Source organism: Macaca thibetana, chromosome 14 (genome assembly GCF_024542745.1).
Source record: "Macaca thibetana thibetana isolate TM-01 chromosome 14, ASM2454274v1, whole genome shotgun sequence".
NCBI lineage: Eukaryota > Metazoa > Chordata > Mammalia > Primates > Cercopithecidae > Macaca > Macaca thibetana.
Window position 1 is genome coordinate 7,662,233 of NC_065591.1, and position 24,628 is coordinate 7,686,860.

General features: G+C 47.3%; 5 protein-coding genes and 1 long non-coding RNA gene across 16 annotated transcripts in view; 4 read left to right on the forward strand and 2 right to left on the reverse strand.

Annotated features, from left to right (window-relative positions):
• The window catches only part of SPTBN2 (spectrin beta, non-erythrocytic 2), a 43,985-nt gene extending 41,239 nt beyond the window's left edge, over nucleotides 1-2,746 (forward strand). For all 5 annotated transcript variants that reach the window (XM_050756558.1, XM_050756560.1, XM_050756561.1 and 2 more), the window contains 5 exons: nucleotides 77-127; nucleotides 349-569; nucleotides 833-1,006; nucleotides 1,560-1,602; nucleotides 1,896-2,746. In XM_050756558.1, coding sequence (XP_050612515.1) covers nucleotides 77-127; nucleotides 349-569; nucleotides 833-1,006; nucleotides 1,560-1,602; nucleotides 1,896-2,129 — 723 coding nt within the window. In that variant the 3' untranslated portion in view covers nucleotides 2,130-2,746. The remainder of the gene's footprint in view (nucleotides 1-76; nucleotides 128-348; nucleotides 570-832; nucleotides 1,007-1,559; nucleotides 1,603-1,895) is intronic.
• A 1,558-nt stretch (nucleotides 2,747-4,304) lies between these two features.
• On the reverse strand, nucleotides 4,305-9,311 carry LOC126935442 (uncharacterized). Its single transcript, XR_007719247.1, has 2 exons — nucleotides 9,232-9,311; nucleotides 4,305-4,907 (listed from the first exon to the last, which is right to left on the reverse strand). It is a non-coding gene; the product is annotated as an uncharacterized LOC126935442 (long non-coding RNA).
• LOC126935386 (RNA-binding protein 4B) lies at nucleotides 9,295-24,057 on the forward strand. Of its 7 annotated transcripts, XR_007719237.1 has the most exons (5): nucleotides 10,436-10,533; nucleotides 10,629-11,052; nucleotides 19,763-20,439; nucleotides 22,561-22,782; nucleotides 23,392-24,057. XR_007719237.1 is itself a non-coding variant. In XM_050756749.1 (4 exons), exons 1-3 carry the CDS (start codon nucleotides 10,510-10,512, stop codon nucleotides 20,428-20,430), a joined length of 1,116 nt encoding a protein of 371 aa, XP_050612706.1. In that variant the 5' UTR covers nucleotides 10,436-10,509; the 3' UTR covers nucleotides 20,431-20,439; nucleotides 22,561-24,057. The 7 variants fall into 7 exon arrangements, 4 of the variants coding, with proteins under 4 accessions (XP_050612707.1, XP_050612706.1, XP_050612705.1 ...); XR_007719236.1 differs by having other exon boundaries at nucleotides 19,763-22,782; XR_007719238.1 differs by having other exon boundaries at nucleotides 19,763-22,782; nucleotides 23,474-24,057.
• MRPL11 (mitochondrial ribosomal protein L11) overlaps nucleotides 17,872-24,628 on the forward strand; it is a 242,991-nt gene continuing 236,234 nt past the window's right edge. The window contains exon 1 of the mRNA XM_050756822.1: nucleotides 17,872-17,882. The gene's annotated coding sequence lies outside the window, so the exon portion shown is untranslated. The remainder of the gene's footprint in view (nucleotides 17,883-24,628) is intronic.
• CTSF (cathepsin F) overlaps nucleotides 17,879-24,628 on the forward strand; it is a 105,866-nt gene continuing 99,116 nt past the window's right edge. The window contains 1 exon segment of the mRNA XM_050756712.1: nucleotides 17,879-17,882. The gene's annotated coding sequence lies outside the window, so the exon portion shown is untranslated.
• LOC126935346 (RNA-binding protein 4) overlaps nucleotides 20,682-24,628 on the reverse strand; it is a 56,667-nt gene continuing 52,720 nt past the window's right edge. The window contains exon 3 of the mRNA XM_050756623.1: nucleotides 20,682-23,198. Coding sequence (XP_050612580.1) covers nucleotides 23,089-23,198 — 110 coding nt within the window. The 3' untranslated portion in view covers nucleotides 20,682-23,088. The remainder of the gene's footprint in view (nucleotides 23,199-24,628) is intronic.

Sequence of the window (24,628 nt, forward strand, 5' to 3'; positions counted from 1 at the left end):
CACTGTCCCCTGTTCCCCCATCGGAGTCATAGCCCCTCCACCCCTGCATATCCTTTACAGATTCTTATTCTTGCAGCCCCTGCTGGGACAACAGAGACTTGAGGACAGCAGCTCCCCCGAAGGGCCAGTGAGTTCCCCTGCAAGTGTGGGTGTTGATAACTGGGAGGCGAAGGGTCCAGAAGGGGTGGTGAGTGGGGTGGGGGAGTACTGGGGATGGGATGTGAGAGGGCAGAGGCTCACGGGCAGCTTGGGGGCAGGAAGACCAACTCCTGGACACGGAGCTTCCTGGCACCCAGGTTAGGGATCTCCCATCTCATCCTTTGACACTGACACTGATTTCCCCCCTAGGGACCTGGCCCAGGGGACGAAGCCAATGGGCCCCGGGGAGACAGGCAGACCCGGACTCGGGGCGCGGCCCCACCTGCGATGCCCCAGAGCAGGTCCACCGAGTCAGCCCACGCTGCCACCCTGCCTCCTCGAGGCCCAGAGCCATCTGCCCAGGAGCAGATGGAGGGGGTACTGTGTCGCAAGCAAGAGATGGAGGCCTTCGGGAAGAAGGCTGCCAACAGGTACAGCCTCTCCGGAGCCTGCCCTCAGAGGGGATTTCCCCAGAGCCTCTGCCCAGATAGAGGAAGGGATGCCCTTTAAAGTACATCTTCTGGGCAAAGGGTAGGACTTGGGACCAGAGCAGGGCCTCAGGGGAGGACCAGAGGGTGTGAAGACCATGGCCTAAAGATGGGAGCAGAACTAACTGGAAGTCCTAGGATACCCAAGAGGGCCCCGGGTAGCAGGAGCCACCGAGGCCAACCAGTCAGCACCATGTCCCTCGCAGGTCCTGGCAGAACGTGTACTGTGTCCTGCGGCGTGGGAGCCTCGGCTTTTACAAGGATGCCAAGGCAGCCAGTGCGGGGGTGCCATACCACGGAGAAGTGCCTGTCAGCCTGGCCAGGGCCCAGGGCAGTGTCGCCTTTGATTACCGAAAGCGCAAACACGTCTTCAAGCTGGGGTAGGAACAGGGAACAGTGCTCTCGGGATGGGAGGAGAGTTGGGAGTGGCACAGGTGAGCCGTGAGTCGGGTCCAGAGGGAGGGGAGTTCCTGTAAGGAACCCCTGAGTAGAGTAACCAGGCCAGCCACTTGGGGACAGTGTAGATGAGGGAGGCGAGGATTCTGGTTGTCTCCACACCAAGGGGAGCAGGAGAACCAAGACCCAGGCCTGATGGCTGCCGATGCCAAGGTGAAAAATTACCCAGGGTGGGAAATCCAAAGGCAGAGATCTGGCAAGACCTCCAGGGGCCTGTCCCTGCCTGCCAGCAAGCAGCTGGAGCAGGAGGCCCAGGCTGGGGTGGAAGTGAGCTCCCCCTGCCTCTGTGGCCAGTCAGAAAGGATGTGCTTCTGCAGTCGGGGAAGACTGAAGAATGTGCAGAGCATGTCTGGTCCGGCTCCGAGGGCTGCAGCCAGATGTCCCAGCCCGGTGTTGGGTCATGATTGCGCTCTCACCAGCAGCGACCTGGCACATCCAGATTCTCAGCTCTGCCCTGTGGCCTCTCTCTCCCAACAGCTTACAGGATGGAAAAGAATATTTATTCCAGGCCAAGGATGAGGTGAGCTGTCCTCCGTGTTCCTCTCTGTCCGTGCCATTCCAGAACCCTCCAGCTGCAGACTCCCCTTCCTTCCCCGTCCTCCCTCTTTTTCCTGGTCTCGTCCTTTGTGGTAAGACTGGATGTGTGTGACAGCCGCACCAGGCCGCACTCCCTGTCTAAGCCGGCTGCATTCTCCTAATAGCATGAAACAGTCAGCTCACTTTCTGCCTCCTCCTCTCACACTTCCCTGCTGTCCACCGTGGCCACCCCAGCGGAGCATCCTTAAAGCTGACCAAGGGTCTTTCCGTCCACAGGCAGAGATGAGCTCGTGGCTACGGGTGGTGAACGCAGCCATTGCCACTGCATCTTCTGCCTCTGGAGAGCCCGAAGAGCCGGTGGTGCCCAGCACCACCCGGGGCATGACCCGGGCCATGACCATGCCCCCAGTGTCACCTGTCGGGGCTGAGGGGCCTGTTGTGCTCCGCAGCAAAGACGGCAGAGAACGAGAGCGAGAAAAACGCTTCAGCTTCTTCAAGAAGAACAAGTAGCTGGGGGCAACGTCCCAGGCCAGCTCCTTCCCTCCGTTCAGGAAACTGCCAGGGACAGTCAACAGGGACCACCCTCTTGTCAGGACAACTGCCTGCTGCTAGGGTCTGTTGCCAAGGTCAACCCATCACCAGGAACTGTCACTGGGGACAAGTCCGTGTTCCCAAGGGCAGCCCTTCTCTTCTGCTGTTTAATTCCAGACTGGTGGTGGGACCCAGGCAACCCCCTCTCCCACCCCCGCCGACTTCTCCCCTCTTTCCCCAGCCTCGTGCCTCTGTCCCTCACCAAGGTGCGGACAGTGCTGCACCCTCAACATAGGCCATGTGGGGAGTGACTGCCCCTGCCTCAGGGTCATTCTCCCACCATAGCGAGGGCACTCGCCTTCTGCCTTCTGGTTCCTCACCCCTGGGACCAGCCAGGAACCTCTCAGAGCTGAAGCAGGCCCTGGGGGCAGGAGTGCCAGATGACAGGCGCAGGAGCCCTCCCTCCCCACCCCCACCCTCTAACTCCAGCTGCCACTCCATCTCCAGCTGCTCTCAATGGCTTTCAAGGTGTGTTGTTCAGGGACAGCCACCGCCTTGAGTCTGGCCAAGGAGGTGATTAAACAGCTCAGCTTCTCTCACTGCCTCTGGGTGTCTTTGCTTTCCTGACCAAAGCCTCTCTGCCCAAGCCCATGTCCTCTCCTTTGGTTCTGGTCTCCTGCATCTCACGTTTCCACTCTGCCCCAGCCTCCAAGCTCTTGAAGAGCTGTGTCACATTGAGAGCTTCCCTGACCCAGTCTCATTTCCCTGTGACAGTGACCTCCAGTGTGCTGGGTTGACCAATGCCAAGCCTCTTTTTAGACCAAAGTAGTTCCCCATGGGTTGGGATGATGTCACCAAGCAGTATTCATGTTAAAAAGCAATGAGGACTCCTTCCCTGGTGCACAATTTTCTTCACTTGTGAGTCTCTAAACTGTTTTCAAATTGGAAGACTGGGAAGCATTGCTACAGCCCCCAGCCAGTCTCAGCCACTGCTCAGCCCAGTGGTGGAAAGCTGAGCACATAGCGGGTGCTTACTGCCCCCACTTGCTGTCTGCTCTCCAGTAGATCAAGGGAGCTCAGACAGGGATCAGAGAAGTGGCAGGTTCCAATAAACTGACCAACAGAATGAAGTCACTCTGGGAAGCCATGAGGTAACTTTACAGCCCAAATGTGTAAATACACACACAGAGGATTTTATACACACACACACACACACACACACACACACACACACACACACATATATATATATATATATTTTTTTTTTTTTTTGAGACAGAGTCTCACTCTGTCAGCCAAGCTGGACTGCAGTGGCGCAATCAAAGCTCACTGCAACCTCCACCTCCCAGGTTCAAGCAATCCTCCCACCTCAGCCTCCCGAGTAGCCTGAATCACAGGCACATGCCATCACACCCAACTAAGTTTGTTTATTTTTTGTAGAGACGGGGTCTCACTATGTTGCCCAGGTCAGTCTCGAATTTCAGACTACCTTCTGGATCTGGTGAAGTATTAAAAAGGAGCTGGTGGCTTCTCCTTTGTCTCTGGCTTGGCAATCGGAGCTTTCAGGGCAGGGTGTTTGTCTCCCGATGTTGATGGAAGTGGCCACTCCTTGGTGGCCTCCAGCAGGAAGAGTGTGTTCTCTCATTGGTTCTATACACACAGACAACCGTTTTTCCAGGAAGGCAGCCCCGCCTTCAGCGTCATTGACTGCGGGCCTGACTATCATCAGCCATGGCGAAGACCGAGTCAGGTGTGTGCAGGCCCAGAACTAGCTCATCATAGCCCCAGAGTGGGCTCCAAACCTGAGATCTGGTAGACCAGAGAGCCTGCAGGATAATTTCCCCCTTAAGATGGGCAGATTTACTGTTCCACAGCCAACAGGTAGATACATGTAACTAGAACAATCTGTCATGGGACTAAGTGGAAGAATCCATCAGCATTACACAGGCATCTTTTCTTCAAATACAACTGTAAACTCTCCACTGTTTGAAGAGACAGTCATACCTTGGGGGTGCTCAGGGAATCTAGGTATTTGCACTCCAAGGTGGCAAGCCTGCGGGGGGGTTGAAGGGAAACAATACTTGGAAATGTTAGAAGGAAATGTGTATGGAGAAATTAATGGAGAAATGATTATTTTAATGTGATATGTAAGTGTAAATAGGACAGCCAGTTGAAGCAGTCCCTCAGAAGGGGCAGGTATTGTGAACACAGAGGTGAGACTGAAGGCTCTGAGCAGCATCTGCAAATGTGGCAGCAGAAGCACTTCAGGGCATGATTCCTTAAGAATAGGACATAGAAGAGGGGAAGCACAGTGTCAGGAATTAAGTCAGAAAACACCTTCAGCTGTGAGTGGAAGAAAGAAAAACTTCCAGGAAAGGCAACAGGATGGAATGAGGCGGTGAGTGATAGGAGACAAGTTAAACATGAAAATACAATAAATGCCAGCACCACAAATCAATGGAGAGAGATGGCACATAAAAATGGATTATTTGGCCAGGCATGGTGGTTCACGCTTATAATCCCAACACTTTGGGAAGCTAAGGTGAGTGGGTCACTTGAGCTCAGGAGTTCAAGACCAGCCTGGGCAACATGGTGAAACCCCATCTCTACAAAAATTAGCCAGGTGTAGTGGCACGTACCTGTAGTCCCAGCTACTTGGGAGGCTGAGGCAGAAGCATTGCTTGAACCTTGGAAGTAGAGGTTACAGTGAGCCGAGATCATGCCACTGCACTCCAGTCTGGGCAATAAAGTGAGACCCTGTCTCAAAAAAAAAAAAAAGGATTAATTATGTAGTGAAAAATATATTTGCATTTCTAACATCACCTACAAGAGTGGACTTTAGGTCCATGCTGTCCACAGCAGCAGCCACCAGCCATGTGTAGCTACTGAGATGTAGCCAAACCAAGTGTGCCGTGGCTCTGAAACACCAGACATCAAGCATGGAAGAGGACAACAACTTTAAATACCTTAATTTTTATATTGATTATGTGTTTTAATAATATTTTAGATATATTGGGTTTCAAAAGTATCATTAAAGTGAGTTTCAACTATTCTGGTTACTTTTTTAATGTGTTTGCTGGAAATTTTTAAATTACATACATAGCTAACATTGTATTTTTATTGGATAGCACTGCTGTAAATGGGCTCCAGATCTAAATGCAAAAGGTAAAAAATATAATGTTAATAGGCCGGGTACGGTGGCTCACGCCTGTGATCCTAGCACTTTGGGAGGCCAAGGAGGGTGGATCACATGAGGTCCAGAGTTCGAGACCAGCCTGGCCAATATGGTGAAACCCCATCTCTACTAAAAATACAAAAATTAGCCGGGCGTGGTGGCGCACACCTGTAGTCCCAGCTACTCGGGAGGCTGAGGCAGGAGAATGGCTTGAACCCTGGAGGCAGAGGTTGCAGTGAGCCCAGCTCACACCACTGCACTCCAGCTTGGGCAACAAGAGCGAAACTCCATCCCCCAAAAAACAAAAACAAAAACATAACGTTAATAGACTAAAATGTAGGAGAATATCTTGTGACTAAGGAGGCTACAGAAGAACATCTTATACAAAAGTTCAAAAGCAGGCCAGGTGCAGTGGATCACACCTGCAATCTCAGCACTTTGGGAGGCGAGATGGGAGGATCACTGGAGCTCAGAAGTTCAAGACCAGCCTGGGCAACACAGGGAAACCTCATCTCTACAAAAAAATTTTTTAATTAGCCAGGCATGATGGCACCCAACTGTAGTCCCAGCTACTTGGGAGGTTGAGGTGGAAGGATTGCTTGAGCCCGGGAGGTTGAGGCTGCAGTGAGCCATGATCACACCACTGCACTCTAGCCTGGGCAACAGGCTGTCTCAAAAAAAAAAAAAAAAAAGTTCAAAAGCACAGCTTTAAGATAAAAATTAATTTCATTGCACAAGAAATAAGGATTTCTGTTCAGTGAAGGACACCATGGACAGAGTTGTTAATTAGTGGAATGAGAGATGGTATTTGAGACCAATAAGAGATTAGAATATACGAAAAAGCCCTACAAATCAACAACAAAAAAGGAGCCTGCAACCTGAAAAGAAAGATGGGCAAAAGATATGAACAGGAAATTTACAGAAGCATAAACTTGAAAAATCAAGAGGCCAGGTGTAGTGCCTCACACCTGTAACCCTAGTGATTTGGGAGGCTGAAGTGGGAGGATCACTTGAGGCCAGGAGTTCGAATAGCCCAGGCAACATAGTGAGACCTCGTTTCTACCAAAAACAAAAAAATTAGCTGGGCATATAGTCCTAGCTACTTGGGAGGCTGAGGCCTGAGGGCTTCAGCCTCCTGAAGCAGGAGGATTATTTGAGCCCAGGAGCTCAAGGCTACAGTGAGCTATGATTGTGTCACTGCACTTCAGCCTGCATGATAAAGCAAAACCCTTTCACAAAAAACAAGTCTGGGTGCAGTGGTTCATGCCTTTAACCCCAGCGATTTGGGAGGCCAAGGTGGGTGGATCACCTAAGGTCAGGAGTTCGAGACCAGCCTGACCAATGTGGTGAAACCCCGCCTCTACTAAAAATACAAAAATTAGCCAAGCATGGTGATGCGTGCCTGTAGTCCCAGCTACTCGGGAGGCTGAGACAGGAGAACTGCTTGAACTCCGGGAGGCGGAGGTTGCAGTGAGCTGAGATTGTGCCACTGCACTCCAGCCTGGGCGACAGAGCAAGACTCCGTCTCAAAAAAAAAAAAAAAAAAAAAAAAGAAAAGGCTGTGCGTGATGGCTCACGCCTGTAATCCCAGCCCTTTGGGAGGCCAAGGTGGGCGAATTACAAGGTCAGGAGTTCAAGACCAGCCTGACCAATATGGGGTGAAACCTCATCTCTACTAAAAATACAAAAATTAGCTGGGTGTGGTGGTGGCGCATGCCTGTAATCCCAGCTACTCAGGAGGCTGAGGCAGGAGAATCGCTTGAACCCTGCAGGCAGAGGTTGCAGTGAGCTGAGATAGTATCACTGCACTCCAGCTTGAGCGACAGAGTGTGACTCCATCTCAAAAAAAAACAGACAAGAAGCGATGCTTAAAATCATTAGTAACCAGAGAAATACAAATTAAAGCAACAATGAAATATCACTTTATATCCATCAGACTGACAAAAATTAGAAAAGCAGATAATGTCATCACAGGAGGGACGCAGAGATACAAGGCCCCTCATATGCTGCAGGTGGAAGAGTTTGCTGGTGCAGCTTTTCCGGAGAACAATTCGGCGCTACTTAGACAGGTGAGTTCTACGTATACTCTATGACCCAGCAAGTCCACCTCTGGGTTTATATCCCCCCAAATTCTCACACAGAATTAGCGCACATACTTAAGCATGTTCACTGCAGCCCTGTTTATAATGACAGAGAGCTGGAAGCAAGCTGAGCGTCCTATGCCCAGAGATGAACAGGTACAATCTGTGACTGTACACCACGGAGGACTGCATTACTCACTAGTGAGGTATCATGCGGCGACACGGCCCTTAGTGGAAAAATAGTAAGGCACAGTGAGCTATACAACTCAAAACACACCATTTACATAATTTATACAAATGTACAACGTTTAAGTCCAGATTAGAAGAAATCAACTGTAAAAAGACATTTGTAACAATCCAGGAGAAATTTGGGCATAAACAGTAGATGATATTAACATAGGATAGTGCTGTTTTAAATTAGAAGCACATAGTAAGCCGGGTGCAGTGGCTCACACCTGTAATCAGCATTTTGTGAGACTGCAGTGGAACCATCTTGAGCCCAGAAGTTTCAGACCAGGCTGGGCAACACAGGGAGACCCCCATCACTACAAAAACATTTTAAAAATTAGCTGGATGGGGTGGCCCACACCTGTGGTCCCAGCTGCTCCAGAGGCTAAGATAGGAGGATCACTTGCGTCTGGGAGGTTGAGGCTACAGTGAGCCATAATGGTGCCACTGCACTCTAGCCTGGAAAACAAAGTGACATCCTGACTCAAAAATAATAGTAGTAACAGTTAAGGGCCGGGCGTGGTGGCTCATGCCTGTAATCCCAGCACTTTGGGATGCCAAGGCCAGTGGACACCAGCCTGGCCAACATGGTGAAAACCCGTCTCTATTAAAAATACAAAAATTAGCTGGGTGTGGTAGCGCACACCTGTAGCCCCAGCTACTGGGGAGGCTGAAGCAGGAAAATGGCTTGAACGCGGGAGGTGGAGGTTGCAGTAAGCCGAGATCGCACCACTGCCCTCCAGCCTGGGTGACACAGCGATACTCTGTCTTTAAAAAATTGAAAAATAAAAATAAAATAAAATCGGAAGGACAATGCCTCTTCTGAAATGGCTGAGAAACAAAAGGAACTCAGGGAAAGAATATATCCAAGTAGCTGGGGTGGAAGAAGGCAGCCTGGGGAATGTGTGCCTGATGGTATCAGAGAAGCCATTATGGAGCCACTACAATGAGGAATGGTGGCTGACAATCTCCCTGGCAGGCTCTACGAGATAAACCCAATCCATCAATCTCCATAAAAGGCTACTCTTTGTTGGAAGGTGACAGTTGGGGAATCCACCTAAACTTTTTTTTTTCCAGACCGAGTCTTGCTCTGTCACCCAGGCTGGAGTGCAGTGACACCATCTCGGCTCACTGCAACCTCCGCCTCCCGGGTTCCAACGATTCTCCTGCCTCAGGCTCCCGAGTAGCTGGGATTACAGGCGCCCGCCGCCATGCCCGGCTATTTTTTGTATTTTTAGTAGAGACGGGATTTCACCATGTTGGCCAACCTGGTGTCGAACTACTGAACTTGTGATCGGCCCGCCTCAACCTCCCAAAGTGCTGGGATTATAGGCGTGAGCCGCCGCGCCCGGCCCGCCTAAGCTTGTTTTTACCGCCAGGAGGTGCCCTTGGACCACAGCTGAATTCTCAAGGCTAGACAGCTGGGAAACTCACAGTAGCCTAGACTTCCAGCGTGGTGTGGACGAGGAGACCCTGTCCCACCCCTTAACTAGAGACCTCGCTGGGCCTCTCCACCAAGTATTCCTCTCGTGTGTTCACCACAGACCAGGACTGTGATGGACACACAATGAGAGAGAACCAGACCACGGATACTCACGAGCAAACAAAACATGACTAAGCGTAGCCTGGGTAGCAATGCCTCTTAGGCCTGTCCTAGTTTTGCCAGGTTATCCTTCTGCCCCTTCGTTCTCAGTTTCCGTACCAATAAATAACACGTCTGTAATGAAACACTAAAATAATGTTTAAAGCGCTACAAAACAATGACTAGTTTTGCTTAAAATGTGGCGCACCTGTATTTCTGAAATGTTGCCCCAAGCTGCCACAGAGGCCGGCCAGCCCGCTACGAAAGCCCCTTTTTAGGGCCCTCGGGGAGATTCCCCTTTGTCATTAGCTCTCCGGCCTCCTCAGAGGGCCCAATAGCAGGACCCATTGTGATGGTGAGTGACTCCCCGGGGCCTCCGCTTTTCTAGGCAGTGGTTGCGTCCAGAGCCCCTCTGACGCAGGAGTGGCGATCCTTTCCAGGGTGATGACTGGGTGGCTGGGGCTGGGGGTGGGCTGACCTCCGCGGCGCTGTGCCGCCACCAAGAGGCCCCGCCCCCGTGCTGCGAGGTCATTTGTATGCAGCCTCGCGATTGGTCACTCGGCTCCCGCGAGGGGAAGGGGAGGGAAGCAGCGCGTACTCGCGCGTGCGTGAGCCGGTGCGTGAGCTGGCGCGCGAGAAAGGGCCCGGTCGCGTCGAGGCTCGAGCGCCCGTCGCCATTTTGTAGGGTTCTCCCTGACGCGGGAGCCGCCGCCGCCGCCGCCGCCACCCGGAGGTGCGAGGGGGTCTTGTGTGTGTGATGTGGGGAGCTCGGGGGCGGGGCGGGCCGGGCCGGGCCGGGCCTCCTGCAGAAGGCATGGCGGGGATTTGGGTTTCTCATTTTGCTGCGGGAGGTCCGGGGAGACAACGGGAGGAGGCGGGACCGGGTCTCCGGAAGGAGGCGGGGCAGGGGTCGGGTCGAGTCTTTGTTGGAGCGAAGAAGCTGGAGGGTGGGCCGCTGGGGGGCGAGTGGTTGGTCCCGGTTAGAGGGAAAGGGGACTTTTTTCCTTTTAGTGTATCTTGAAAGGTGCTAGTGCGTGGAGGAGAGGTACACAGATTTCCCTCCAAAACCTTGTTACCAGGCGCACTGCGATAGATACCCCTTGCCTTTGCTTGGGCTTTTCTCTTTCCTCATTTTAAGACATTAAACAGCTAATTCTGGTATTTCATTGCGCTCCATTTCACAGAGGTGATAGACTGTGCTATGCATGCTGACCCTCGACCTCCTGTTTCCATGTCACACATAGCTCGCACTTCTCAAGAACAAACCGCCCTTCTACTGAGGAAGAATAATGAATGTCTATGCGAGGGTCTCTGAAGGTGCAAGAACTTTGGAGGATTAGATGAAAATGCTGCAGTGCACCGAAATTTCCCACCACACCCCTGACTTTTGAAATCTTGTTTTTCTCTCCCAGGCTCTTGTCAGGATGGTGAAGCTGTTCATCGGAAACCTGCCCCGGGAGGCTACAGAGCAGGAGATTCGCTCTCTTTTCGAACAGTATGGGAAGGTGCTGGAATGTGACATCATTAAGAACTATGGCTTTGTGCACATAGAAGACAAGACGGCAGCTGAGGATGCCATACGCAACCTGCACCATTACAAGCTTCATGGGGTGAACATCAACGTGGAAGCCAGCAAGAATAAGAGCAAAGCTTCAACCAAGTTACACGTGGGTAACATCAGCCCCACTTGTACCAACCAAGAGCTTCGAGCCAAGTTTGAGGAGTATGGTCCGGTCATCGAATGTGACATCGTGAAAGATTATGCCTTCGTACACATGGAGCGGGCAGAGGATGCAGTGGAGGCCATCAGGGGCCTTGACAACACAGAGTTTCAAGGTGAACTGCACTGGGCCTGGGTAGTAGAGCCGAGTGGGGTCTAGCTCAAGACAGGCAAGAACACAAGACTATAGAACTGGCAGGGTGGTCTCTTCCATTCTGTTTTAGCTGGAAATAATAGATTATGTTTTCCGCTCTTAAGCATAGTTTACCTCTGGGGAAGCAAACACTTCCCCTTTTCAGGTTTGCTAAGATGTTGCTCACCGACTGCATAGAATCGCAGACTGTGGGTTACTTTATCCTGCGAGATTCTTGCATTCATTCGAGTGCTGTTGGAGGTGTAATCTGCTTGGGGAAACGAGTACCTCATGAGAGAAGGGAGGATAAAGGTCTGTGGCTTACCTGCGTCTTTAGTTATGATCGGGAAGCCTTATATTTGAGGGTTTAAGTGCTTAAGATTTATATTCTTTACTGCTTTGGGTGATGGATACTGGTGGGAAAGAAGAAAAAAGACATCTAGAGGAAGCCCTATATTCTAAATCTGGGTGGCAAGTCGATCTGCGGGAGTATCTTTTGGTTGCTCAGATTTGTGCAATCTATTCAAGCAGAGTCAAAAAACATGCCATGGAGTGTTCTGCTCCACCTACTATTATTTAACCCTAAGAAAAAGAAATTTCTAAATATATCAAACTAAATGAGAATGATGGTCCCGCTTCTGAAGAAATTCCAGTAAAAGCATCATACTATTTATACTGATGATAAAGGTACATATGTTGTCACTAATACCACAAGAGGTTGTCAGAAGACTCTAGAACTGTGCTAATATGGTAACTACATGTGGTTTAGTAAATTGAAATTAACTAAGATTAGATAAAATTTAAAATTCAATTTTTCAGGTGTATACCAGACACGTTTCACGCACTCAGTAGTCATGATGCCTGTGGCTACCGTGTTAATAGAGACACAGAACATTTCCATCATCATAGAACATTCTTTTGGATAGCACTGTTCTACAAGTGTTTTGGTAATAGTATCGTCTTGGACCTCATGTTCATAGCCACTTTTGCGGTTCCTAAGTCAACACCGTTTTTGCCCTGAGTGTCATTAAAGGGGTTGTTAAGAAGTACTTTTGGATCCTCTGTTAAACCTGAAAAACAGAATGAGAAAATAAATAATGGGAGAAGAGGAAAAGTTGACCAGAGAAGGGTAAGAAAGTTTGCATAGTGGAGATCAGAGCACCATCAGGTATCTCTGGCTTCAGCCAGTAATGCCTTGGCCTTTAGCTGCTCTTTAAAGCATAGAGCAAAGGTTGCAGATACTTGCTACCATTAACTAGTGTGTGACCTTGGACAAGTGTTTTAACATCTCTCTGCTTCATTTTCCTCACTAGTATTGTCCCCACTTATAGAGTTAATGATCCCTACTGTACCTCCCTCACAGGATTGTAGTGGAGCTAGAATGAATAGATGTGAAAGTGTTTTGACAGTAAAAGGCGCTATATGATGACAGGTGATTGCTGTTTGCAACCATGAGTGTTTCTCTTCTGGTTAGAAAATTATTGAAAGTGATAGTGAAGCTTTCCTTATTTGCTTTTCTTACATTTGTTTTTCTTTTTCTTATTTTGGAATGTTGTTGCATTTTCAGCTTTTAAAAGTATTCTTAATTATTTTCATTTGATGGGGGAGATCATCATGATGGACAGTGGAGACTGGGGAAGGACGGTTTTCTCCTGACAGGTGATGAGCAAAATGTAAAAGAATGTAAAGTTGGGTACAAACTGCAGAGGTATTCTAGTAATGTAATACAGAATGCCCTTGCCTTTTAAATATATTTAATACAGCTAATTCTGGAGTTCGAGACCAGCCTGGCCAACATGGTGAAATCCCATCACTTACTAAAAATACAGAAAAACTATCCAGGCGTGGTAGTGTGTGCCTGTAATCCCAGCTACTCAGGAGGCTGAGACAGGAGAATCGCTTGAACCTGGGAGGTAGAGGTTGCAGTGAACCGAGATCGCGCCACTGCACTCCAGTCTGGGCAACAGAGAGACTCCTTCTCAAAAAAGAAAAAGAAAAAAAGGCCGGGCGCGGTGGCTCAAGCCTGTAATCCCAGCACTTTGGGAGGCCGAGACGGGCGGATCACAAGGTCAGGAGATCGAGACCAGCCTGGCTAAATACGGTGAAACCCCGTCTCTACTAAAAAATACAAAAAACTAGCCGGGTGAGGTGGCGGGCGCCTGTAGTCCCAGCTACTCGGGAGGCTGAGGCAGGAGAATGGCATAGACCCGGGAGGCGGAGCTTGCAGTGAGCTGAGATGCGGCCACTGCACTCCAGCCTGGGTGACAGAGCAAGACTCCGTCTCAAAAAAAAAAAAAAAAAAAGAAAAAGAAAAAGAAAAAAATATATATATATGGCCGGGCGCGGTGGCTCATGCCTGTAATCCCTGCACTTTGGGAGGCCGAGGCGGGCGGATCACGAGGTCAGGAGATCGAGACCATCCTGGTTAACACGGTGAAACCCCGTCTCTACTAAAATACAAAAAACAAGGGCCGGGCGCGGTGGCTCAAGCCTGTAATTCCAGCACTTTGGGAGGCCGAGACGGGTGGATCACGAGGTCAGGAGATCGAGACCATCCTGGCTAACACGGTGAAACCCCGTCTCTATTAAAAAATACAAAAAACTAGCCGGGCGCGGTGGCGGCCGCCTGTAGTCCCAGCTACTCGGGAGGCTGAGGCAGGAGAATGGCGTGAACCCGGGAGGCGGAGCTTGCAGTGAGCCGAGATGGTGCCACTGCACTCCAGCCTGGGCGACAGAGTGAAGACTCCGCCTCAAAAAAAAAAAAAAAAAAAAAAAAAAATATATATATATATACACACACACATATATATATTTAATACAACTGAATAAAAGGAAAAGGACAGGCAGGGCGCCGTGGCTCACGCCTGTAATCCCAGCACTTTGGGAGGCCAAGGCAGGGGGATCACAAGGTCAAGAGATCGAGACCATCCTGGCCAACATGGTGAAACCCCGTCTCTACTAAAATACAAAAATTAGCTGGGCGTGGTGGTGCACGCCTGTAGTCCCAGTTACTTGGGAGGCTGAGCCAGCAGAATTGCTTGAACCTGGGAGGCAGAGGTTGCGGTGAGCTGAGATTGTGCCACTACACTCCAGCCTGGCGACAGAGCAAGACTCCATCTCAAAACAAAACAAAAACAAAAACAAAAAAGGAAAAGGACAAAAATATGTGTAAGAAAAATCAGTTACTTGGCCTCCCAAAGTGCTAAGATTACAGGCCAAACTCTCTTAATGAAAGAAAAGCTACCTGAAGTTAGGGCCGGATGCAGTGACTCACGCCTGTAATCCCAGCAGTTTGGGAGGCCGAGGTGGGCGGATCACGAGGTCAGGAGATCGAGACCATCCTGGCCAACACGGTGAAACCCCGTCTCTACTAAAAATACAAAAAAAAAAATTAGCTGGGCATGGTGGCGGGTGCCTGTAGTCCCAGCTACATGGGAGGCTGAGGCAGGAGAATGGCGTGAACCCGGGAGGCGGAGCTTGCAGTGAGCTGAGATCGTGGCACTGCACTCCAGCCTCGGCGACAAAGCAAGACGCCGTCTCAAAAAAAAAAAAAAAAAAAAAAAGAAAAGCTACCTGAAGTTAATTTAAAAAAAAAAAAAAAATCAGTTAACTTGGGGGAGTTGGCTTAGGATGAATATGTATTTTAATAAGGCAGGTATAATTAGGAAGTGAGTATCTGAATAATGCAATGGATCTATAAGATTTTTTTAAAACATCACTTCCTTAGAAAGTGCAGACACTAAAATGAATAGGAAAAGAAAAATCCTGTATTTGGTTTTCATGTTCTTAACTTGGCTCCTCTGGAGAGAGCACTCTCCTCCTAGTTATAGATAGAGACATTTTTATAACCAGCTCTGGTTTTTTTCTCCCAGATGACAAGAGCAAGCTTAGCATTGGATAGTAAGTTGTAGTTTTACAGAAAATGCAATCTGGATACCAGTTTGATACGTTTCAATTTAAGTTCTTTTCAGTTGTCTACCAATGAACATGGCCTCTTAAAGGGCCATTTGAGCCCGGGTGAGGTGGCTCACACCTGTAATCGCAGCACTCTGGGAGGCCGAGGCAAGGGGATCACCTGAGGTCAGAAGTTGGAGACTAGCATGGTCAACATGGTGAAACCCTGTCTCTACTAAAAATACAAACACGCCTGTAATCCCAGCTACTCAGGAGGCTGAGGCAGGAGACTCACTTGAACCTAGAGGCGGAGGTTGCAGTGAGCTGAGACCGCGCCACCGCACTCTAGCCTGGGCAGCAGAGCAAGACTCAGTCTCAAACGAACCAACAAAAAAGTTCTTTTGAACCTTTATTTCTATATGTTAATGGCTGCCATTGAGGCTTTTTGCATTGTATGACTTCTAAAAGGAAGTAGCAGAATCTGAGTTTACCTTCCTCTTTCAGGATCTGTTTCCTTTCTACAGCCAGCAGTGAACTCAACTTACTTCCTTAGCACACACGGTTGGTATTGGAAGACCTAAAGAAGCTATTCCCAAATAACAATCAGGCAGCTTAATTGGGAAGAATATGTGAGAGTTCAGGTGTCTTGTTTTTTTTGCCCTATATGTAAACAAGCATTAAGTCAGAATGCTACTCTGTATTAGCTACATCCCCAATATTTTCTGGATCATGGCACTTGATAGGCGCTTAGAAATTAAGACCCCAGGTTTCCCACTTCTCAGCATTTTAATGCTCTTTTCTGTTACAGCTTTCAAAATAAAACACTATTATTGGGCTGGTTTTCTGGAAAATGTTGGCAACAAACTTCAGTAACTTTTGGAAGTCTCAGGATATCTTTAAGCTTTTGGCCTGTCCAAGTGTAGTAGAGTAGAAGAATTAATCTTTCATTTTTCTTTGCCCTAGTTCCTTAAGGTATAATAATAGAGAAGCATAGTCTTTTTCAATTATTTTTAAAACTTTAGGGTATTTAAATTAAAAGGCTAGGCTGGATGCAGTGGCTTATACCTATAATCCCAGCCCTTTGGGAGGCCGAGGCAGGCGGATCACCTGAGCTCAGGAGTTTGAGACCAGCCTGGCCAACATGGTGAAACCTTGTCTCCACTAAAAATAGAAAAAACTAGCCAGGTGTGGTAGCGTGCACCTGCAGTCCCAGCTACTTAGGAGACTGACGCAGGAGAATTGCTTGAGCCCAGGAGGCAGAAGTTGCAATGAGCCGAGATTGCGCCACTGCACTCCAGTCTGGGCAACAGAGCAAGATGCTTGTCTCAAAAAGTAATAATAATAATTAATAAAAACAAATTATAACCATTGGAAAGACTGTGGTTGTTTTGGGTTTTTTTGTGGTGTTTTTTTTTGTTTTTTTTTTTTTGAGACAGTCTTGCTCTGTTGCTTAGGCTGGAGTGCAGTGACACAATCTCAGCTCACTGCAGCCTCCGCCTCCCAGGTTCAAGTGATTCTTGTGCCTCAGCCTCCTAAGTAGCTGGGACTGCAGGCATGTGCCACCAAGCCCAGCTAATGTTTTATATTTTTTTAGTAGAGATAGGATTTCACTGTGTTGGCCAGGCTGGTCTCAAACTTCTGGCCTCAGGTGATTGGCCCACCTCGGCCTCCCAAAGTGCTGGGATTACACGTATGAGCTACCGCACCCAGCTTGGAGAAACTGTTTGAAAAATTTTTTTTTAAACCTGTCACCTCTATTACAGATTTTTTTAGTTCTAGGTTGAAAAATTGGGCCGGGCGCAGTGGCTCATGCCTGTAATCCCAGCACTTTGGGAGGCCGAGGCGAGTGGATTAGGAAGTCGAGTTCAAGACCAGCCTGGCCAACATGGTGAAACCCCATCGCTGCTAAAAATACAAAAATTGCTTAAGAATCACACCAGTGGTGATGGGTGCCTGTGATCCCAGCTACTCAGGAGGCTGAGGCAGGGAATTGCTTGAACCCGGGAGGTGGAGGTTGCAGTGAGCCGAGATTGCGCCACTGCACTCCAGCCTGGGTGACAGAGCAAAACTCCATCTCAAAAAACAAACAAAAAATTGATACCTGCATCCTTTTCACAACTACACAGAGGTAGATTTTGCCACAGATAGAAACTTGAGTTCCCACCCTCTAAATAAATGCAGGAATGAAGATTGGATTTAGTTAAAAAACATCAAGGTAAAGTTGCTGGATTTTGTTTCTCCAAAAAATGGACCCAGAATCTATAAAAGTGCAAATTTAATTGAAATTTTTTGTTAAAAATGTTACTTTTAGGTCTCTGGATTGGCTCTTTTTTAGACTGTCATGGTCACTCTGACTTCGCAATTGGAGCATAGTTTGTGTCTGTCACATAGCTTAATGTCATCATGTGTATTTGAAAGCCAAGTCATTTATAATCTTTTAGTCTAAATTATAGGGAACTCTGCATTTGAGATATAAATGGTGGCAGAAATCTGTGTTTCTGTTCAAATTGTAGCATTGTGGCCCCTAACTTCGAACAATTAGGAGTATTTAAATCTCTGAAAACAATGGGATGGCAAAATGCTTTTAGATATTTAGTGCCTTTTTGGGTGTCTGCTATCAGTGATAGTGGATGCTGCCTGTCTGCTAGCAGTTGGAGGTATAAAGCCTGAGCACTTTTGTTTCTGCTAGAAACTGGAGTGATAGGACTCTTTGACATTGGGCAAAATGAATTTGACTAAAGTTATATTACTGCACTAACCCACTCCCCTCTCAGGGTCAGTGCATGGCACTGTTCTGCTGCCGTCCTGAATCGGGCTATTTCCAACAGGATGGTGGAGCACAAGGCTTCCTCTCACATAGCTGCATCCAGAACAAGGTCTGTTAAAGAGAGAGCAACTTGCTGATTGCAGAGGGGGGGGATTTGTTCTGAGCAGTCCTTAAGAGTAATGAGAAGCCCCTGTTCTCTGTATCTGTGCTGACTGCGTTTTCTTTCTTTCTTTTTTTTGAGATGGAGTCTCACACTGTTGCCCAGGCTGGAGTGCAGTGGCACGATCTCCACTCACTGCAACTTCCACCTCCCGGGTTCAAGCGATTCTCCTGCCTCAGCCTCCCTTGCATTTTCTTTTGGCTACAATTTGGAAAGCACTGACTTGATCTCCAGGAGAGTCTTGTGCAACCTGAGACTACTCTTTTTCTTTAACTGCTTTTAAAGACTTCAGATGCTTTCATCAGTAAGGGTCCCTGGGTTTGGTGGTTCACAATCCCTGAGCAAAGATTGTTTCTTCTCTTAGCTGTTCCTCACTGCTGGTCATTTCCTGGCAGCCGAAATGGATGTGGCCCATTTGTTTGTGTTCTTAAGGTCTCTAGGCAAATGCTGCATTTTTCTAACTAGTAGTTAATCCCTATAAAGAATTGTAAGTTACGGCCGGGCGCGGTGGCTCAAGCCTGTAATCCCAGCACTTTGGGAGGCCGAGACGGGCGGATCACGAGGTCAGGAGATCGAGACCATCCTGGCTAATACGGTGAAACCCCGTCTCTACTAAAAATACAAAAAACTAGCTGGGCGAGGTGGCGGGCGCCTGTGGTCCCAGCTACTCGGGAGGCTGAGGCAGGAGAATGGCGGGAACCCGGGAGGCGGAGCTTGCAGTGAGCTGAGGTCCGGCCACTGCACTCCAGCCCGGGCGACAGAGCGAGACTCCATCTTAAAAAAAAAAAAAAAAAAAAAAAAGAATTGTAAGTTACATGGCAGGATGAAATGCCAGTCATTTCATTACATGTCAACACACTGTCCCTAAGAAACCAGTACTGTTTTAAGATCTAATTCTTGTTGTTGAGAGACCTTGGTCAGGTAGCTTTCCACAGTAGCCTTGTAGGGGTGGGACTGAGTTGACATCTGGAAGGTCTTATAACTCCCAGAGATACTAGAGATGAAGCAGATGACAAGCCAGATATGGTTCATGTGCCCATGATTGGGAGCCTTCTGGTGACATCTGCAAAAATAGCTGGAGGAAACAAGATGGACAGATGACTGATGTGGTTTTTAAGCAATAGTAAATGCTCAGGCCTTACGAGATCCTCGGTCAGTCAGTGAGAGATGGGCAAGATGCCTTCCAAATCTGACTTAACTGAGATTTTGTTGGTTGATTTTGAAAGTATTGGTAGAATTTGAATCATTACAAGTAATAAAATCTTAGCAGTGAGAAGTTGAAACTTTTCCAATTGTTGTGTTTAAGGGGAAAAAGGAAAGTTGTGGAGACAGAAGCAGGAGTGAGTCTGGTCTACTCCTGGCCTAAGTAGAAAGTATTGACTAGTCTCTGAAAAATCAAATTTTCTAGCTCTCATCTGTATTAAAACTTCAACTGCTGGCCAGGCACGGTGGCTCATGCCTGTAATCCCAACACTTTGGGAGGCCGAGGCAGGCGGATCACCTGAGGTCGGGAGTTTGAGACCAGCCTGAACAACATGGAGAAACCCTGTCTCTACCAAAAATACAAAATTAGCCAGGCGTGGCAGTGCATGCCTCTAATCCCAGCTACTCGGGAGGCTGAGGCAGAAGAATTGCTTGAATCTGGGAGGTGGAGGTTGCACCACTGCACTCCAGCCTGGACAACAAGAGCGAAACTCCGTCTTAAAAAAAAAAAGGAAAAGAAAAAATTTCAACTACTTTTTAAAGGAGGTTGCTGAAATAGGGTCACAGGTGTGTGTGTCTGTGTGTCTTATGACAACTAATTTACTTTCATTTAGGGGAGGAAAAAGAATGTCAATGAGTTAAAATAAATCTTACATCTGTTTCCTCAAGGCAAAAGAATGCATGTGCAGTTGTCCACAAGCCGGCTTCGGACTGCCCCTGGGATGGGAGACCAGAGTGGCTGCTATCGGTGTGGGAAAGAAGGGCACTGGTCCAAAGAGTGCCCAGTAGATCGTACAGGTCGTGTGGCAGACTTTACTGAGCAGTATAATGAACAATATGGAGCAGTTCGCACACCTTACACCATGGGCTATGGGGAATCCATGTATTACAACGATGCATATGGAGCACTCGACTACTATAAGCGATACCGGGTCCGCTCTTATGAGGCAGTAGCAGCAGCGGCAGCGGCTTCTGCATACAACTACGCAGAGCAGACCATGTCCCATCTGCCTCAAGTCCAAAGCACAACTGTGACCAGCCACCTCAACTCTACTTCTGTTGATCCCTATGACAGACACCTGTTGCCAAACTCTGGCGCTGCTGCCACTTCAGCTGCTATGGCTGCTGCTGCGGCCACCACTTCCTCCTACTATGGAAGGGACAGGAGCCCACTGCGTCGTGCTGCAGCCATGCTCCCCACGGTTGGAGAGGGCTACGGTTATGGGCCAGAGAGTGAGTTATCTCAGGCTTCAGCAGCTACACGGAATTCTCTGTATGACATGGCCCGGTATGAACGGGAGCAGTATGTGGACCGAGCCCGGTACTCAGCCTTTTAAAAACTGGAGGTGAGAGATGGGTGGGAATGGTTAAAAGATTCCATTTAGTTCCCTTGAAAGAGACCCATGCTTCATAAAGGAGGCTAGAGCCACCTGTTTGCTCTCCGGACAGTATCCAAAAGGTACAAATTACATGTTAGTCTTCAGTATTTCTCTAGCTTAGGCCACAAGTTCCATTTGGCCTGTCAGGGCGTTAGTGTATGACTCCAACCAACTTGTTCCTTCTGAGAGAACAACAAATTCAATTTGATAGAACATTCTTTAATCAGTTGTAAGTATATTTGGGTTACAGAAAAACATTTGAGAGATCTAACATTTGTTACGTGCTCTCTTATATATCATCTATACGATAAGACTGAAATATTTTATTCTTTTACAGAGAAGGGAACCTCAGAAAGGTTAAGTACTTTGCCCAAAGTCATTTGGTAAATGGAAGATAGAGTCAGAATTCACACACGGGCCTGATTCCGAAACCCGTGCTCGCTCTACTACAGAAGTACTGCCATGGTAAAGCTGAAGGGCACAGGTTCAGGGCTTAGTAATTAATATCACAGTGAGAATTTTAACCATTACTTTAGGCTTACAGTTTGCTAATAAAATTGCTACTTGAGGGCAGAGGCAGTGGCTCACGCCTGTAATCCTAACACTGGGAGGCTGAGGCGGGAGGATCACTTGAGCCCAGGAGTTCAAGACCAGCCTAGGTAACATAGCAAGACCCTGTCTCTACAAAGAAAATTAAATTAGCAGGGTGTAATGGGGAGCACCTGTGATCCCAGCTACTCAGAATGCTGAGGTTGGAAGGATCAGTTGAGCCCAGGAGTTGAAAGAGGCCACAGTGAGCTATGATCACACCCCTGTATTCCAGCCTGGGCAACAGAGTGAGACCCTGTCTCTCCTTTTTAAAAAAAACAAAAGCAAAAAAAACAAACTACTACTTGGGTCATTACCCTTCGTCAAAGGAAACTCTTCGAATATCATACCTACATGCCAGAGGAAGTCCTATAAATTTCAAATGTTCGCTTCTAAGACATTTACTTGAATGTTTTGATCTTCTGCCCCATGGAGTCCTTATTAGTAATCTAGACTAGCATCTTGTTCTATATGGGCACTTAAGCCCTATTTCTTCATAGCCTGTTATGCTGTCATTTAGAGCTGGATGCTTCCCATTTCTTCCAGCAATTTTTGTTTTGTGTTTTTTGTTGTTGAAGAGAGGAACATTTCAGGAGTTAGGTAAGTTAGATAAACTGGTAATTTTCAGATGTGTAGAAAATTGCATAGGTGGTGAAAGCCAATGCCATAGGCTCTGAAATTTTACTATTTCCTATATCAGGAAATGTGCACCAAAAGTGCTAAAATGCCAGGAATAATTTTGAGTATCTAAAGAGATAAATCTTTTCATCTGAGTGGAAATGGCATTATGACAACTTTACATTCTCATGGTTTTTCTTGTACCTTGAAAATGAGCATCATTTGGAGCCCCAGAAGCAAGGTTAAAGTGAGTTACTACTGAGTTTCTGGTGTTCCTAACTTATCCCTTTGGTATTCATGTAGAAGATAAAGCAGCTGTGTACAGTGGCTCGCACCTGTAGTCCCAACTATTCAGGAGGCTGAGGCTGGAGGATCCCTTGAGCCCAGGAGTGAAGGACTGCAGTTAGCCACTGCATTCCAGCCTGGACAACAGAGTGGCTCCTCTCTCTCTTAAAAAAAAAAAAAAAAAAATTAAAAAAGGAATTTGCTTTTTTATGTGAATTGAGAAGCAAATGTTACGAACCTGTAATAAGTTGTATTCTTACATGCATGTAAACAAGTCTTGAAATCTCTTGAGACCACCGTGCAGCCCAGTCTGTGTTTATGTGTGAAGCAAATGATCTTAAAATTTGTAGTTTGCCATTAATTTTTACTTTTAATGCAGCTGGATCTAGCATGAGATGGGATATGCTTCTGAAGTAAGCTGGTATAAATCTATCAGATAACCTGTTTCTCTTATGTTTCAAAGTTAAATGTTAAATTCATATATTGTAGTCTTCAAAAGGTATTGCTAGGACATTTTAAAATGAATTTTGACTGCAAGCAGTGGTTGTTCAACTAACCTCTTTTTAGTGATGACTTTTAAAGAAACTTACCTTCCAGGTGTGAACCTCAAATGGACTGAATAACCCTGAGTTGGTTGCAGTCCCAGGAGCCTGATGTTAATGAGGCTGCCAGGATGAAATACTCCAGAACTGTTGGGGATACAAATTCGGGTCTCACCCTAGCAGAACTGATCCAAGAACGTCACAACTTTTGAAGTCGATTGGCACAGATCAAGACCAAGATTTGGCCCTTTGTCTGTAATAAGTAGAGGAACTTGGTGTGAGTTAACTTTTTTTTTCCCCCAGCCATTGGTGTCTGGAGTTCCCATCATCAATAGAAGGATTAGAGAATTTTAGGAGTGATTTCTTCTTTTGATTTGGCAAGGGAGATTTGGTCAATTAGGGGAACTACTGGAACTGTGGCTCTAACTCTGTGACAGTGTGACATGTAGGTGTGTTGGAATTGGGTGAATGACTGGCTGCTCCTTGATATCCTACCCCTTGTGACCATTTCTGAAAGCTTGTTTACTGTGAAAGATTAAAACAAAACACATTTAGAATAGTGCAGTTCGCCATATATGACATCTCAGCATCTTCTGCTTTTCCTGGACCCCAAAATTAAATTGCAGTTCTTGAAAATGTATGTATGCCCTTTGTTGCAGCAACAGTAGCCTTCTGTCACAGGGGTTATCTTGCCTAAAAGATGGATAAGAAAGATGTATTTATCACCAACACATTCTTCAGCTAGATTGCATCTTTTCCTATATAGCCATAAGTAGATTCCTATATATAGCTATTAATAGACTCCTAGGTAATTACATAAGATATGAGTTAGATCCAGTCTGACTTGGTTTTGTTTTGTTCTTTTTTTTCCCCCCGTGGAATACAGGATGGGACCCAGGGCGCTTGTACTCGGAGCCAGGCTGCTCTCCAGGCATTGTGTAAGCCTCTTGTGTTGTGCTCTCTTTCAGGTAGGATAATTGCGGACTGAACCCTCGGGCTGCGGTCATATATGAGAACTTGCTCCGCGCGGTCCCCTTTGCCGGGATGTTTCCATTGCTTCATGTTTCAGTAAACAAAAGGAGTTTGTGACCAACTATGTTTTCTTTCTTAATTCTCCTAAGTTGACTTTTCTTTCCTCCTGAAACTAGTCTCTGTAGCCTTTCACTCTGTTCCTTATGTTCTCAGCCTCTGAGCAGCCCTAGGTAAGGATTATGCTGGCATCCCCTTTTTCCTGTGCAGTGGAGCCCCTCTTATCTTGCTTTCCCTAGGAGTTGAATCCTTCTCCCTGCCTACCTGCAGCATCTCCTTTCCCTTTAAAATGACCATGTAGTGGCAAGCAGCCTTTTACTCTTCTGTTAGCTCTGGACTCTAACATTGAAGTTACTCTTCTGAAATTGCTAGGACCATTGGGGGTTTTGTTGTTTTGTTTTGTTTTTTTATGTCCAACCTGTGATCGTGGTACAGCATTAGCTGAAATTTACCCTTGTTTTATTCCACACCTCCCTTTTTTTTTTTTTAATTTTTTGACAAATAAACGTTTCTAACACTTAAATATCTTTTTATGTTTGTGATTGTTATTTACCACCACAGTCTTTTTATTCTCTCCTAGTTCTTAAGCTACAAAGTTCAAACTAATAGATGTCAGAAATTTACATATAGAAGGAAGAATTTAAGCCCAGGCGTGGTGGCTCACACCTGTAATCTTAGCACTTGGGAGGTTGAGGTGGGTGGATCACTTAAGCCCACTGAAGTTCGAGACCAGCCTAAGCAACATGTTGAAACCCTGTATCTATCAAAAATAAAAATTAGTTGGCCGGCTGGGCATGGTGGCTCACGCTGTAATCCCAGCACTTTGGGAGGCCGAGGTGGGTGGATCACCTGAGGTCAGGGAGACCAACATGGTGAAACCCCATCTCTACTAAAATACAAAAATTAGCTGGGCATGGTGGCAGGCGCCTGTAATCCCAGCTACTCAGGAGGCCGAGGCAGGAGAATTACTTGAACCAGGCGGCGGAGGTTGCAGTGAGCCAAGATTGCGCCATTGCACTCCAGCCTGAGCAACAAGAGCAAAACTCCATCTCAAAAGAAACAAAAACAACAAAATTAGTTGGCCAGCTGCAATG

Coding starts and splice junctions, on each gene's coding strand:
- LOC126935386 (XM_050756748.1), top strand. CDS start 10,510: ATGTCTATGCGAGGGTCTCTGAAG. Junction 10,534..10,628: donor CTATGCGAGGGTCTCTGAAG/GTGCAAGAACTT, acceptor TTTCTCTCCCAG/GCTCTTGTCAGGATGGTGAA. Junction 11,053..19,762: donor TGACAACACAGAGTTTCAAG/GTGAACTGCACT, acceptor TGTTTCCTCAAG/GCAAAAGAATGCATGTGCAG.